The sequence below is a fragment of the Lissotriton vulgaris genome, chromosome 4_1, assembly GCF_964263255.1.
Source record: "Lissotriton vulgaris chromosome 4_1, aLisVul1.2, whole genome shotgun sequence".
Classification (NCBI taxonomy): Eukaryota; Metazoa; Chordata; class Amphibia; order Caudata; family Salamandridae; genus Lissotriton; species Lissotriton vulgaris.
This window is the reverse complement of record NC_141691.1, coordinates 311462436-311479372: the sequence shown is the minus strand read 5'-3', so window position 1 is coordinate 311479372 and position 16937 is coordinate 311462436. Positions and strand designations below refer to the sequence as shown.

The window sequence follows — 16937 nt, the reverse complement described above, 5'->3', positions numbered from 1 at the left end:
GCCGGTTACCAACACTTCGCCGCATACACCGCTCGCCACCCGTTTTTAGACTTTGCATGGTCCAACTCTGAGCTCATTGAATGTTTTTTAATCTCATGCATCGCCCCCCACAGTTCCGTCACTGCGTCAGATTTTAAGTGTTGTCCCCACTATCATAAACAATTCACAATAGGTTGCATGGAAACAAAAGCCTGTCACACCACCACGTTACAATTCACAAAATTACTATTCCTAAAAGATGAATAACTGCCACAAACAGTTCACAATGCCACAGATGATCACTGGTCAGATTTATATACATGCCTAGTCTTTTTGTTATTGACCAATGTTTATGTTTTGTCTCCCTTTTTTGTTTCCCCAATATAACTGTATGTATGCTTATAGGCCACAAAAAACTGTTATGCTTTCAAGACAAACAAATTAATTCTTTGTCCTGAAGATGATGCCATGTATCTGTGTGTAGGCATCGAAACGCCGTCGACATAGTAGCATCATATGTACCCTACAAATAGAAAATTGTTCACAATGATGCTTTGTACTTTACCATTGTCTGTTCACTGAGATACTAGCACAGACCGCCTTTGTTGCGTCAAGTTTACCCCCCTGTTTTGTCTTGTCCCCTGTGGGTTACTGGTTGTACCCACCTTGTAAAAAATCCTTTTATGTTTTCCATATCTCTTAAAATAAAAACCTGTCCTGCTGGACAAAGGTCATACTGACTATTGAGTGTATGTCCATCAATTCTGCCTAATCCCTGAACTACTAGGGTGGTACACTAGCAGCAGAAGTGGCGAGTAGAGCATAGGCGCATCCAGCAGCTTGCCTATTTGTGACCAAGCAGTAATCTTGCAGGACACTGTCGTTGGTGCCTTGTCTCTACTAGGGAGTGAGACATACAATGCACCGTCAATAGGAACCGGCAGAGCAAGCCAGTGCTCCGCCGCCACCTGCAGCATATACCGTGGCTGATGCACCCAGAAAAAGGGATAATGCGCTTGCGCGCTGTAATAATATAATTCAAAATTGGAATGCAAAACCCCCCCTGAGAGTACGGACTAGTGAGAACATTCCACTGGAGCCACGGGTTCTTGCCCTCCACACCAATCGCCTCAGTTCGGACTGCGACTGGATGAAACGGGATATTTAAAAATAGGTAAAGTAAATGGGGTAATATTACCATCTTAATCAGCGATCCCCTACCCGCCATGGACAGGGGGAGAGTGATCCAACGTGATATGCTATTCAATATGCGGACCATAGCGGTCCCATAATTAAGGCGCATCAATTCGTCCCTATCTCTTGTTATACGGATCCCTATATATTTCAGCTCATCTACGCACATGCTATCAGGTAGCCCAATGGGAATCTAGCCGTCGCAGCGGTAAGGGGAAAAATGCAAGACTTGCTCCGATTTATTTTAACACCGAGAGTCTTCCAAAAATTATAAATTCCCTAAGGACGGGGTTCATGTTTTGCTGGGGATCGCAAATATAGAGCGTGATATCATCAGCGTATAGGGATATCAAAATCTGTCTCATATTGCACCTCAGTGCTCTGTCCCTATGGTGTTGTCGTACCTTCGCCGCTAGCGGCTCCACCGGTATCACAAAAAGTAACGGCGATAGGGGGCAGCCCTGTATTGTGCCTCTTCTGACCGAAAACCCCTGGGACACTTTACCATTAATGGTTACCTTAGCCACCGGTGAACAGTATAATAATTTTATCCAGGAGAGAAAAATAGGAGGAAATCCCATACGGGACATCACACCAAGCACATAATCCCATTCAAAAGAGTCGAAAGACTTTGTGACATCCCAAAAAATAGCAGCCAAAGGTAGTTCCGATGAGACATTAATCATGACCGTAAAGAAGGTTCTTAAATTGTGAGAAGTTGCCCGACTGGTCGGGCAGAATTAAGTTTTCCATGAGGAGACTAAGACGGGTGGCAATGAGTTTAGCAAGTATTTTCACATCACAGTTGAGCAATGACGGGGCCTTTAAGAATCACAATGCTGTGGTGGCTTTCCCGGTTTTAGAAGGGAGGTGATGAGGGCCTCTTTCATAGAGGGGGGGAGGTGTCCCACTTCCAACGCATCTTCATATACTTCCCGCAGTATTGGGGCCATCAGGTCTATGTAACTTTTGTTAAACTCGATCGGGATGCCATCAATCCCTGTGGCCTTCCCAGATTGCATATGCATAATCGCCTCCCTCACCTCATCCCATTCAAACGGGGTGCTCAAAAATTGCTGCTGTGTGTCACTCAACCACTCCAGGGATACATCTCCCAAGTACTCTTCTAAATCGAGCCTGTCCGTCCTTGTGTTAGTATATAATTTAGTATAATGTCTTGTGAAGGCATTCAGTATGTTAGTAGTGTCCCTATATATCAACCCATCCAACCCTTTCAGTTCTAGCACCACATTAGAGCCCTGTGCCCTTCAAACTGTTTCAGCCAGTGCCTTATCCGGTCTCTCCCCTTCACCATAACGGCGGGCTATCCAGTCCCACCCTCGAAACCATGATTCTCTACTCACCACCTCTGTATATTCCGGAAGTTTCTCCCTAATCTTTGATTGAATAACCTTATCTGGGTGGAGAGCAAGTGACGCTTCCAGCGATTTGAGTTCGGTCTTGAGCGTGTGTAGAGTGTTCAAAATGTCTTAACGCACACCAGCCCCCTTCGCTATGCAAAATCCCCTCAAAGTGACCTTAAATGCCTCCCCTATGTTCTCAACATTATCAACAGAACCCTTGTTTAGCGCAAAGAAGTCCTGCACCTCCTTCCTGAGCTCTTCCTGGAACACAGTATCAAGCAACACAGCAGGTTGCAATCTCCAGCTATTCCGTGGTGGACCAAAATCTGCTTAGAATAAGGTAAGCCTCACAGGCGCATGGTCCGGGTAAGTTCTGGCCAGGTGTTGCACCCTTGCGACCGCGGGGCATAGCCCCACAGAAAGGAAGATGTAATCTAGTCCCGCCCACGATGCTGCCTGAGCAGTGAAATGGGTACCCTCTCGGACATTGGGATGTAAATGTCTTCAGGAGTCTATTAAATTGTACTCTGTGAGTGTGGTATGTAATACCGTACAGACCTTGGTATAATGATGGGGGGCAGGATGCTACCTATCAAAATCCGGGTTTCGTGTAACATTAAAGTCCCCACCCCATAGTATATGATTGGGCCCAATGTCTACAATTTGGGCCCATAACTCTGTATAGAAGTGGGGGTCTTCTATATTCGTCCGTAACAACAGGCCAGAGTGACCGAGTTGGGTCCTAATCTCCCCCAGACCATACAATATCTCCTCTGTGTATCACGCCTCACCCCTGCCAATGTGAACCGCGTACACTTTTTTAAATCAGAATCATCGCTGTGCCTCTCGCATACGAGGCGTAGGATGAGAATACCCTGTGTGCAGCCCATCTACTAGCAAAGGTGTTGTTGAGTTGTTGGCTAAAGTGCGTCTCCTGCAAGAATGCCACATGGAACTGATGCCTGTCCAGATAAGATAACACATGGCGCTTCCTTCGCGGATCCCCCTGCCCCCTCACATTCAACGTAATATTATTCAGCTCACTTACAACCGCAGAATGCATGAACCCAAGCGGTGCTCAGTCCTTACTCGCCCTGCCCAGACAATGTCAATAATCATGCAACGTGCAGACTTGTTCCACCACAAATCCAATCTATAACTACATTTGAAGCATAGACAGGCAGAAAGCATGACGTTAATGTGTACCGTCCCAAAGAACCCCACCACCCAACCCCAATCGTGCATCCAAACAGCCAAACTCTGTGCCCTCCCACCCCCCCCAACTGAAGCAACCCAAACTTGCCAAAATCCAGAGCCCACCCCCCTTCCCCACCCCCGTCAACAACAACCACCCTGTCAACATCTCTACACCAACTATACAATGAACCATTGTGGGGGAATACCCGTTGGGGTACATAACCAGACAGTCACGCGATCCCTCCACTCACTGCAAGCCTCCTCGTGAATGTGCGGTAGGCCCGGGCTTGGGGGAGCGGAGCCTGGGATTTAATAACTTACATGTAAATGACTCAATTAGAAAGGCCTCACCTCCCGTTAGACAGTTCAGGCCACGTGATACGCTAGTCCATCAGTGTCCAACCTATAATTTCTAAATTCAGCCCGGAAAATCCATAATTCCATATGTTAGTCTACGTCACGATCCCGTCGCTGCTGTGAGCCTCCTGGCCACCTCCTCCCTTGTTCGCCTTCACCGATCAGAGAAAATCTTCCACTTGTTGCGGATTTGTGAAAAAGCTCTGTTTCCCTTGATGATGAGTTTTGCAGGGTACAGGAGTGCGTAATCAATTTGTGCAGATCGTAATTTCCTCTTTACATCCATGAATTTGCGCCTCTCCTCCTGGCACCATGGCTGTAAAGTCTGGATATATGGAGAAGGTGTTCCCATCATAGGTCAGCGTCTGTTTGGTTCTTGCTGCCCTGAGAGCCATATCCCTATCTCGATAATTCAATAATCTTGCGATAATGGGAAGCGGCGGGGCTCCAGGCGCTGGCCTCGGCCCGAGTGATCTGTGCGCTCTTTCTATGATGAACTGCGAAGAGAAGGCATCCTGGCCAATATCCGCCAACAGCAGCTTCTCAATATATTCCTCCATACGACCAGTGTTCGTCGACTCCGGTATCCCTATTACGCGGATGTTATTGCGCCGACAGCGCGCTTCCAAGTCTTCATTCTTGGCTGCTATTGTGCGCAGGATTTTATCCATTCTTGTGGGCTGTGTTGTGTGCTGAGCAGTGACGTCATCGGTCTCCGATATTCGACGGTTCATCTCTTTGATGGGATATTCGTGTCCATCCAGCTTGTGTGCGATTGCGTACATCCTGGACGACATTCTGTCCACCTTGTCCACCACCGTCGCAAAACCCTGACGGATCTCCTGCAGAATATTGTTTATGTCCGACGTCTGAGCGTTAGTGCTTCCGCTTATTTGCGCCACAGTCTCCTGCTCCTGATCCTCTTGCGCCTGCTTAGTTCCTGTTTTCCCCGTATCAAAGGTCATTTTAGGCTGCTTAGCGTCAGGGCGGCCCATAATTTAAAAAAAAAAACGTGGGGGCCCTTGGGTAGGTACTTCAGATATTTCCAAACTGGTTTGTCTGACTCGAGTTGTGTGGTAACACCAGCTCCAACTTGTTTGCAGCCCCCTCCCGCGTATGGATCGTGGTCCCGCTTCGTGCGTTAGGCTTCCTGGTAGGGGGGCGTCGCTCCCTGCCTCTCTCCTCAACCACTGCACTTCAGCCTATATTCTCCCTCGCAGCTCTTATGCAGCTATGTGACACATCACTTACTCCCTTCTCCAGCGTGGTAAGTGCTATCACTGGTCTCGGGGCCCCTGTGGTCAACACCACTGCTCCCTGCCCAAGTCTGTTTCGGATCTCACAGCCCGCAACGGGGGGTGTAGGGGGAGTCTCAACGACCATCGAATGTCCCCAGGTTCTGTAGCGCCACCACCACAGGCCACAGTCGCTAGCAGGGGGGGAGATTTGCACTTGCTGCCCCGCACTATCCAGCGCCACAAATACGCCCTAAGCAGTTCCCAGAGGCACCAGTTTTAGTCCCACCTGTAGTGTGGCCTGCAGCACCACTCTCAGGGCCTCCCAATCTTCGGATCGGTCTCCCAAGCCAGTGCCACGTGGATAGGGCCAGTTAAAGGGTGAGGGGGGGAGGGGGGGGGTGGGGTCTGTCTCCTGGACTGCTTCAACTATGGCGCACTTTGCAGCGCGAGCTCCTTCGCCCCCAGGGCACCTTGCTCACCACTGTTAATCCTCAGGTCGTGCAAGCAACTTGTCGTAATCTCAGTGCCGATTTCACACCCTGCCGCGTATGGATCTCAGCATGTGTAATCCCCGGCGGCAGCCCTTCAGCGTACCAACAATATCTGTCTCCCGGCCGCGGTCTTGTAACATGGGTTTCAGTCTTCCTTACTACCCCTGGGGGCGTTCCCCCACCGCCGCCTACTTCCCGATGCAGTCTCGTGCTGCCGCAGGTTGAGCGCCGCTCTCCGGCACCAAGCTCCAGACGGCCGGTGATCTCAAGGATGGGCGGCCTATCAGACGCGTGTTAAGCCAAGGTGTTTCCTGGACTCAGCAGCCGTCTCACAGCTCTCCTCCGTTCCAGTGCCCAGCACGGTCTTAGTTGCCGATGCGCAACTCGCAGCCTGCAGATCTCATGTCGCTCCTCACTTTCTACCGGATGGTTAGGGAGGCATTACCAATCATCCTCGGATGTTCAAGCGTATTTTATTGGACATTTACACAGGATAATTGAAGGATATGAATCCCAGGAAGGAGGAGCCTCACAGAAGTGCGGCCATACTGGTTGCGCGCTCTCTAGCACCCACAAAAAAATTAGACTTTCTGCCCCAAAACTCATACACACCCTAAAATGACCCTTGTCACTGGTAAACCCATACCCTCCCTAAACCCTAAAATCACCATTGCCACCTCAAAACCTCTACCCACCATAACCCTAAAATTACCCCTGCCACCCCAAAACCCATACCCACCCTAAACCCTGAAATTACCCTTTCCACCCCAAAACCCATAGAAACCCTAAGATTACCCTCGTCACTGGAAAACCCATACCCACCCTAAACCCTAAAATGACCCTTGCCACCCCAAAACCCCTTCATACCCTAAAACCTAAAACTTACCCTTGTCACCCCAAAACCCATACCCGCCCTAAACCCTAAAATTACCCTTGCCATTACAAAACCCTACCCACCTTCAACCCTAAAATTACCCTTGCCACCCCAAAACCCATACCCACTCTAAACCCTAAAATTATCCTTGCCATCTCAAAACCCATAAAACCCTAAAAAAAACCTTGCCACCCAAAAAAAAAACCATACCCACCCTAAACCCTAAAACTACCCTTCCCACAATAAAACTCATACCCACCCTAAACCCTAAAAGTACCCTTGCCATCCAAAACCTATACCCACCTTAAACCCCCCAAAAAAAAACCCATACTTACCTAATACTTATATTTAAAAGGTATATCCCTTTACGATTCATGCCTTTACAACAAAATGTGTTGTAAAGGCAGGGCTTTAAATGGGATGAATAAACTGGGGGGTCTCTCAAAGGGGCGTGGCCAGTGTAATTAGGGGCGTGTCATCTATTATGTGTAGGATTGCTGATTCCGTATTATGTCCATGTCTAAATCCAGATTGACAGTCGTCCAGCAGCTTGAAATTGGTGATGTGGTCGCTCAGTTGATATTGTACACATTTCTCGATTAGTTTGGCAAGTATAGGAATATTAGTTACTGGGCGAAAGTTATTTGGCTCTGCTGTGTCTGCTGTAGGTTTGTTGATGACGGGGAGGACTTGACCTGTTTTTAGGCAGTCTGGTAGTATTCCTTGTGAAAGTGAGGCATTTATTATTTTTGTCCCTACAGGAACAACAATGGGATTGATTCCTTTTAGGCATTTAGAGGGAAGGGGATCATTGTAGTGGTTGTTAGGTTTGATATACGAAAGAGTTTTGTCAATGGTATTCTGGTCATATAGCTTGAAAGTTGCCCATTGTGCATTGATTGTCAATCTATCATGATCGTTTGTCAAGGATTCCTTGTTTTGTTTAGGTAATTGACTATGAAGGTTGTCAGCTGCTAACCTGAGCTCTTTTTCTAGCTGGTTGGCCTTGTCCGTGAAGAATGTAGAAAATTCTTCGCAGCTCAGTTGAGTTTTAGTAGTTTCTTGTGCGGATTTGGCCTATTTATTTGACTGTTGCTTTAATAATTCAAAAAGTTTCAAAGATAGAAATGATGTAATAGCTCTTCCTTTCAGACAAGCAGTGTCTGGGTCTGCATTATGGCAAAAATCTATATAAATAAGATGCATACATATTCTAAATGTGTCCCACTACCTGGAATGGGGCAACCTTTTTTATTGACATACAAGATTTCTTCTGACTAAATGTAAACCGGGTTTATAGAGTCTCTTACTTCTCGTTGGACTGTAAAGGTCTCAAGTAGGTTCCAAGAAGTGACTGTAGCTCTTTTGCATAATCACGTTCAGTCTCCAAGAGATTCTGCACAACCTGAAAAAATATGAAATCATAACAGATAAAATATAATTTTATAATAAGAAAAATCAACATACGGTCACTTTAAATTGTACTAAAAGTGCCTTTATAGCAAGCACTAATTCAAAACTATGGAAGATTTCTGTAGACAGATTCACACAAACAATATATGTTTAATGTAGTAAACAGAAGCATTACTTTTTCAGGTTTATTGACTCTAATCATTATCATAAAAAAAGAGAAGTGCACGTGCCGCTACCTAGTTAATTGCCCTAATTTTTGCAAAACATCTGAAATCAAACCAATGTTTTTGGATCGAAAAGTATCGTATTTTTATTTTTGCTTTAGTCAATTATTCAATATTCACCTTTTTTGAAAAAATTGAATTTTTTTACAAAGTTTATATTTAAGACCTTATGTACAACATACAAAAAAAACAACTTTTAGTAATCTTTATATTTACAATCAGCATTCTAAATACATTTCAAAGTATATCTCATCCCACATTCAATCACACCACTTTCATACTACACAAAAATGTACATACAACAGACAATGCGAGAAAGCATATAAATTATTTTCTGGTTATTAGAAACGGGAATTCCAGGCTTCATTAAACAACACATGTGGATATAGACAATCGATAAAAAGTAAGTTAAATGAGATCTAGTGATTGAGTGGGCGACTGAGAGTTTATATGAAGTAGGTTTCTGACCATGTTTCATATATACTTTCACATAAGATGTATGCTGGCGACGGGGATAACTTCACGTAATCTGGTTTCTCTGAGTGAGAGGTAAGATAAAGGAGCTTGCAGTAGTGGTAGAGGTAGTGCACTGTTTAAAAAGGAAGGTGAAATCAAGAAAATTATTTTCTTCTTTTCCACAGACTATGGTCCTGATGAGAACTCAAGATTGATTGAGTTCGAAACGCGTAGACTGTTAAAGCCTGAAATAAGTAAAAGATTTTAAGAAACACAAACAATGTTCTGTTGAATATAAGAAAAATGTATGGCTTTGTTGTGAATATTGGTTTTTCCAACCAGAAAATAATTTACATGTTTTCTCGCATTGTCTGTTGTATGTACATTTTTGTGTAGTATGAAAGTGGTGTGACCTGACTATTCAAGCAGTAGTGCTTTGTGAACGTGTGGAATGGCACCCACATGGCAGGTTGGCAGATGTTCAGGCAAGGTATTGATTGCGCTGCCACAGTAGTGGCGGTCTCGGCCCTGATGGAATGGGCCCATAAGCCCTCAAGACGGCTTTCCAGCTCCTAATGCAGAGTACGATCCATCGTGAGATGGTCCACGTCTGCACAACCTTGCGCTTCTTTGCCCCAGTAAACTCAATGAAGAGCTCACCATCCATCCAATGGCCTTTGGTGCCATCGATGTACAAAAGGAGAGTTCTCTATGGGTCCAGATAATGGAGTCTCTCCCTATCTTAAAAAAGCATATGGTGAAATGAAAAAGGAATGCAACGTGGTGTTCTTTGCATCATGGAAGGTGGTAATCATCTTCGGAAGGTGAGAGGCATGCGTCAAAAGGACCAGTTAGTCTGGTAAAAAATAAGGTGGTGTAGGAAGGGTTAACTAAGAGAGCTTGAAGTTCGCTAACGCTCCTAGCTGATGTAATGCCATCAGCAAACCCATATTGATTGTCAAGAGCAACAGAGAGCAACTGTGCATGGGCTCAAAGGGAGAAAACATAAGCTATGTGAGGACCAGATTGAAGTCCCATTGGGGCATCATTAAAGCGGTAGGAGGGAACACATTTTGTAACCTTTAAAAACGAGTCACAACTGGTGACTTGAACAGGGAGGGTTGCCAAGAAAGCCGAAATTGGTGAATGTTAACTCTTAACATTGAAGAGTGCTAGGTCTTGCTGGGATAACAACAAAACTAACAGCAATACCTCAGAAAGAGAAGCAGAAAGGGGGTCCACATGACGTGAGTAACAAAAGTCACAAACTTATCCCAGCTGCAGTTGTATACAGTCTTATTGGAGGGATGCGTGGCTGCCAAGATGACATCACAGACCTCAGGACGAAAATCCAAAAACCCTCAACTGTCGCTGCTCAATTTCCAGGCATGCATTTGGAGAGTATGCATGTTCAGGTGCAGGATTCTACGCCTAACTGGAGGACGGATACTCGTGCTCAGGAGATCGCGATACCATACTGTCAGTGCTCAATCTGCAGCCATTGAATGGCTTGGGCCCAGCCAGCCCTGATCTTCTTGAGAACTCAGGGCAGAAGTGGTATTGGTGGAAAGGCGTACAGGTGTCCTGAGTCCCACTTGATGCGGAAAGCTTCTCAGAGCAAGAGACGCTCTGGAAACTCCAGGGCATAGAAGTGATAACGCAGCACGGTTATGGCATTGGCAAACAGATCAAGTCAAACTTTTTCCACTCTTGGAAGAGACCTTGTGCTACCTCCTGATGTAATTGCTATTCGTGATACGCCAGGCATCAATGGCTGTGTTCACCTGCTCTGGCATTCAGGGAACCTGCCAGTTGCTGTACGAACAGGAAGATGTCCTGATGCTCCAGCGAAGTTGAGAGGTACAGAGTCTCCTGGCATATGCTCTCCGACCCCACCCTGACCGACCTCATTGTTGCAATACCACATGGCTGTGGTGTTGTCTGTGCACACCTGAACCAGCATTCTCTGGTTGTGTCCACTGTTACTTCAGATACCACTGGAAAGCCCTCATATGACATTGGGCGTGCTTTACCAGCAGGATGCAGAAGGCCATTAGACCCCGAATCTTCAGAGTATGTCTTAACGAAATCCATGACAGAGCCTCATAGCCCGAATGTCCTTGACTTTCTGCTTTGCAGGGTAAGAGCAGAACTGGACTGTAATCAAAATGGCTCAGATGAAAGGGAGCATCTGAAAAGGAGTCAGGTGTGATCTTAGCACCTTGACAGAGAACCACAGAAAGTGCAGAAGGTTCACCGTAGTCTGGAGGTGGGTGACGAATACCTGGGCAAGCCCACCTTCAGCAGTCAGTCTTCGAGGTAAAGGAAGATTGCAATCCCCAACATCCGAAGAGGGACTGTAACCACCACCATCACATTCGTGCACACCCAAGGGGCACTGGTAATTCCAAAGGGGAGCCCAGCAAATTGGAAATGCTTGTGGCCCACCATGAACCACAGATAACGCCTGTGGGCCAGCAGGACAATGAAACGAAAGTATGAGTCCAGCAAGTACAACTCTACCATCCAGTCTCCAGGATTGAGGGCAGACAGTCCCTGAACATTTTTAATTGCTTTCCTGGTAAGGCATTGCGAATGTGCCAGTCTAGTAAGGGGTGGAAACCTCTGTTTTTCAGCAGCAGGAAGCTACAGGCATAGCAGCCCTGCCCTATATCGGGCCCCCTCTCGATTACCAACAGAGCCTGCACTTCCTGATGGAGCAAAACCAGATTGTCCTCTATCAGCCAATCTGGGGAAGGTGGCAAAGTGGAAGAGTTTCCACGAATGGAAGAGCATAACCCTTCTGCACAATTTGGGGAGTCAACTTGTCTGAAGTTATGTTTCTCCATTGGGACACGCGGTGCCATATGCTGCCACCAACCGGACGACTGCAGCTTGGAGGGTTCACTAAAGTGACTTGCATGTTGCAGCAGGAGAGGGGTGGGAGAATGGACAGCACGCTGGGTATGACTCCAGGGTCCTTTCTGGGATCCTCAACCCCGACTGGGTAGCCAGTTCACCTGGGGCAGGCTATTACTGGCACCCATAGGTGCCCTGACCACAGCTGTGGACGGGGCAAAAAGACTGCTGCAATTAGTAGGAAGCAAGAGGGAAGCATAGAGACCTGGTGGTGGCTAGTCTGTCCCGAAATCGCTCAAGAGCCTTATGAACTTTCTCACCAAACAAACATGACCCAACAAATGGCATGACAATGAAGGACACTAGAACATCCCCCAAAAATCCAGTGGACAGCAAACAGGCATAGTGACGGAATGCCACCATTAGAGGCCATTGCCCTGTCTAGGGAGTCTGTGGTGTCTAGCCCACCCCCAATTTCAAACTTTGCTGTATCACGACTGTTAACCAGGGCTTGGTTGAGGATGGTGAGATCTTCTTCATGGAGTATGGGAATATCTGCCCAAAATCATGCAGTGTTCACCAACCTCAAGGCCAAGCTGGCAAAAGAGAAAATCCTCTTCCTGAATGTATGAAGCCTCAGGAATTCCCTGTCTGGTAGGGAGGAAGGGAATACATCCGAGTTGATCTTGGCAGTTGAGTACTGCATAACCATGCTCTCAGGGGAAGGATGCTGGGAGAGAAAGGCTGCGTCACCTGGGGTGGTCTATGGCAATGAACATCCATGGGATGCAGAGGAGCGCTAATGCATGGTTTAGCCCAGGGCCCCAAAAAAACGGAGGTGGGGCCTCATTGTAGGAGAGCAAAGACTCAGCCAAGCATGTCTGTCATGATATTAGTTTTGACCTCTATGACAGGCAGTTATAAGTCAAGGGTCTCTGATGCCCTGCGCATCATGGCAGCAAAAGATGCGCCCTGCTCAAAAACAGGGAAAAGCTTGCCAAAGACAGCGAAGGTGTCGACATCGAGTGGAGTCGCCTTGGAGTTGTAGATGGGGATTCTTCGTCAAGTGGTGCAGGTAGAATCTGGTTAATCACCAGTGGGAGCAGGGCCATGGGTGGGTATAGGCCCAAGTGGAGGCATCAAGCCAAACTTGGGGGCTGAGCCAGAGGGCCTGGCTGGCATCTGGTGTGAACCCATCAGTGGTGACCCTGTCAAAGCACCATGCATCTCCATGGGGACCAAAGGCGCGCCTGAGGGAGTTGGTGGCCCAAAGATGGCATGCATGGCATCATAAAATTCCTTCGGGTGGGCAGGTGTCGCGTCATTCAACTCGGGGTAGCACAGAGTGGGCCCTGACACTGGATCTGCAGGTGGAAAGAGGAAGTGGGTCTCAAGTACAATGTTTAGCACTCCCTCCTTGATCACAAAGAACTTGGAACTGGAACCAAGTTGAGTGGTTCTCAGTTGGATTCCACTTTCATACACATTTTCCAGACAGGTGATGTGGATCCACCGGTTCAGAAGCAGTATGGGTTGGTTTCCTTTTAAATGTCATTTTCTGCTTGCTGCTCAGGCACAGCCTTTGTGAAAGATGATGGCTTTCGCAACAGGTGGCAATGATGTTAGCTTTAAAGCAGGAGTATTCAAAGTATTCAAAATAAGAGCACACTGAAGTCATGCAGTAATCAGAGAACCTGGCACTTGAGCTCTTCTTGTTTGGGGGTAGTTTGCTGGCATTAAAGAGGAACAATATCTGTAGGTCCTTCAACCAGTTTGAAAGTTTTTTTAACCACCAATACAGAAGGACTGACAACTAATTTCCAGAAACACAGTAATGTATAGCTACCCGAAAGAAAAATACATTCAATAGTAAAGTGATGTGCAGTACAAATAAGAGTTCTCGGTAAAAAGAATTACATCTGGTAAGGGGGCTCAGATTTAAATTAAATGGCAAAGGATTTCCCTCACTCAATGAGAAAAAAAGATTTTTTATAAACAGCTTGTAAAGGATCCTTAGAGACATGTACTTTAGCATCTACATTGACAACTAATAGATGGTAACATTTATAGATGACAATTAAAAATTTGGCCAACAAGCCAGCCACTGTACAAAGGGGTAATTACCACGGGTGTATCTTGCTAATTTGAATTTCCTACTTAGAAATGATATCTGTTTGTTTTTACCACTTCAAAACTGTGGTATGTTGTATTGAACTGAATTATGTGTGAAAAGCTACAAATTTCTAATCGAGACACTAAACAAATGTAATCATAGTGGTTAGTTCTCTACCCCAAATCCTTTACCCTCCTTTCATAACCTTTTTTTTTTTAACCATGAAACTTTAACTAAACACCAAACCCTTAACCACATACACTTAAACCGTATATCCCTAACCCATAAACCCTACACCCCAAAACAAAAACAAATTATTGCAAACCCATAATCCTATACCCTTAAGGATATATCCAGTCTTCTTAACCTGAAATCCCTAGCCCATATTCTTTTACCCCAAACCCTTAACCCTATGCCCCTAACCCTTAGCACTACATCCCTAACCCATACCCAACCCAAAACCCTTAAATGTATACCATTAACCTTGTTCCCTAAACCCTTAACCCATAAACCTATACCCCAATCCCTTAACCTGGTGCATTTGCCACCTATAGCCTATTGGAAAGTGTTTCTTTTTCAAAGTATTGACTTTTAGAACTAACAATTGGGGAGTGTTACTTTTAGGACTATTATTTTCATAGTTTTAAGCCAATACCCTTACCAACTAACAGGAAGGAAAGAACTGAGATTAAAGCTATCTAGATACTTGAATGATTATTATGCCTACCTGTTATTTTACTGAACAGAAAATAATATAATGAGGTTGTTCACTACCTTGTGATATTATAAATTATCAGTATGAATCCTATACATCACAGTAGCTAGATTCAAAGATTTACAAACAGCATACAGAATATTTTGAAGCGTATTTTCTCTTTCTCAGCTATGTGTATGCACTTAAGATAAAACGTTAAATAGAAAATCATTCAATTAATAATAGAACACTTACCGCATTGTAATAATTTTTGGTAAGTTGAATGGCTTCAAATCCTTTTAAGGCTTTAGGGGAGATGGGTTTATCTACACAGAAATAAAAGTAAAGTGATAAAGAATTTAAAGGCACAATTCAATAATTCACAAATATAAATAAAAGAAACTAAATGTACAACCATTACAACACCATAATCTAGTCACAAATTAGGGTTTTGTATCGGTTACCTGCACATTTTGACTGACTGATACCTGCGCATACTCCTGATATATACATATCTATCCTTTATAAAACTAACTAATAAACCGGATTGGTCCTTTTTGTGGGTACTACACTGAGGGGGACCGCAAAAGATACATTCTGTCTTCATGGAAATGTAGTTAAAAACTACCCCAAGGTTGTTGCATGGAAAGTGGAAGGGATGGTTTATACCGCACCTGGTAAATACCTCGAGCAAATGGCAAGTACCACATTACAAACAACTGGGATGATGGTCTTTCAATATACAGAAGTCATAACAACACCACTGATGAGCATGCAACACCCGAACTACATGTACAAAAAAGTACCAACTTGGAGAGCAAAGAGGATTTTATTACTGTAGAATAGTGAACCATAAAGGCACACAAGTGATCTTGGCAGTACCACTTACCACAACCTGTGTACAGTCATTAATGCCATTCTTGTGTACCTGGTCATTCTAATGGCAAAGGTCAGTCAAAGTTGATTGATATCTGGAGCATATATTTTCCACCTAGATTGTATCAGTGAAATACCTATACTGTTTGAGTTCATGTTATGCTTTCTCCAACAGGCAAGAGTTTGGCCTGATTGTCAAAAGATATATCAAACGCTATGTGTTCAGTATGAAGTGCCAAGGGAGGCCATGCTGGACGCTGTGTGCCTGTACATACGGTTTGATAGTAATGCGGGAGAAAGGAACGTCTGAACCTCTATGCTGCACTCCATTCTCTCTGAATGTTTGAAGTGAATGAGAATGCCAGTGGTGATTGAACACTGGTCCAGAGTATTGGTCAATCTTGGGGTTTGCTTGACATGTAGCTGCGGTTGAGAAAGAATAAAAGGTAAGACAAAAGCTAGCTATTCAATGAGGTAGTTGCTTTGGAGAGGTGGGATCTCCTATCTCTAGAGGACAAATGCACTCTTTCACTAAGTCTTGGCGTGTCCCTTTTTGAAAGATATGCATCTTGTCTGAAAAGATAGGGATACATTTATCATGTAAATTATTCCATAGTAAAGGAAAAGGGCCAGCACGTGGAGCACTACTTTTCTGTGTGGGTGGACCGAGTTATTTATTAAAATAAACTTTAGTGGTGTATGGAATCCTGCATGCAGTTTATTATTTGAGTAGAGTTCCTTTGAAAGCTCTCCTGAACATCATTTACATCTACAAAGAGACACTAATAAAGCAGCAATGTACTAGCATTAGTCGCAAGTCAAATGGTAGCACCACATACTAGCCTACAGTCCAATGGAGCGCAGACTCCCTCGTCTTCCAAGAGGGGCACTGCCCTCTTTCCTGTCCAGTGGTAGCATCACCTAGGTTAAAGTAACCTGGGGCAAAGAAAAAAGACTATGCTCAAACATGGCATACTTATGGAATTATGTAATGTTTTATCAGAGTCATATCTTGTCTAAAATCTAAATAGGGGTGCTGCTCTGTAATTTATAAAGTTTAGCATATATACAAGAAATGATGTATTCTTGCTCAAATGAGTCTATTTAAAAGCTATGATAATGGGGGGGCGTGGTCTCGCTGCAAATCGAGTGAGACGCACGCCGTTGAAGCTTAGGGCCGCCGCCGCAATCATCAGCAATACAACGGCGCTAAAAAGGTAGCCATCATGGCGGACGCAGCCTAAGAGAGCTCCGTCCCGCCGATCGTGAATCCGTTCATTTATCCTTAATCCCCCCCATCTGGCAGTACCCCAACGGAGGGTCCCCGTGGCGGATATTGGTGGCGATATTCCTGAGCAGTCTTCGCTGGCCAGGGGCACCGGGGACTGAGCAGTGATCCCCGGAGGCGGAGAGGCCTATGCTGGAAAGCGGAGTCAGGGACCTCGAGTTTCGTGGACCCCGGTGCGTAAGGCGACGTCGAGATGGGCTGCGAGAGGCGCTGATCCGGCGCCGGGGTAGGAGGCGTCTGGCCGGAGTGGTCTGGCCCCCGCTGATCTACAAGGGACTTGAGGAGGCGATCAGCGACTGAAGAGCGGCGCCCAGGTGGGA

General features: G+C 45.5%; 1 protein-coding gene across 4 annotated transcripts in view; it reads right to left on the bottom strand.

Moving 5' to 3' along the window:
* ARHGEF6 (Rac/Cdc42 guanine nucleotide exchange factor 6) overlaps window positions 1-16937 on the bottom strand; it is a 1115823-nt gene that overhangs the window by 629372 nt on the left and 469514 nt on the right. For all 4 annotated transcript variants that reach the window (XM_086918632.1, XM_086918633.1, XM_086918635.1 and 1 more), the window contains exons 6-7: window positions 14709-14779; window positions 8005-8099 (exon numbers count right to left, since the gene is read on the bottom strand). In XM_086918632.1, coding sequence (XP_086774758.1) covers window positions 8005-8099; window positions 14709-14779 — 166 coding nt within the window. The remainder of the gene's footprint in view (window positions 1-8004; window positions 8100-14708; window positions 14780-16937) is intronic.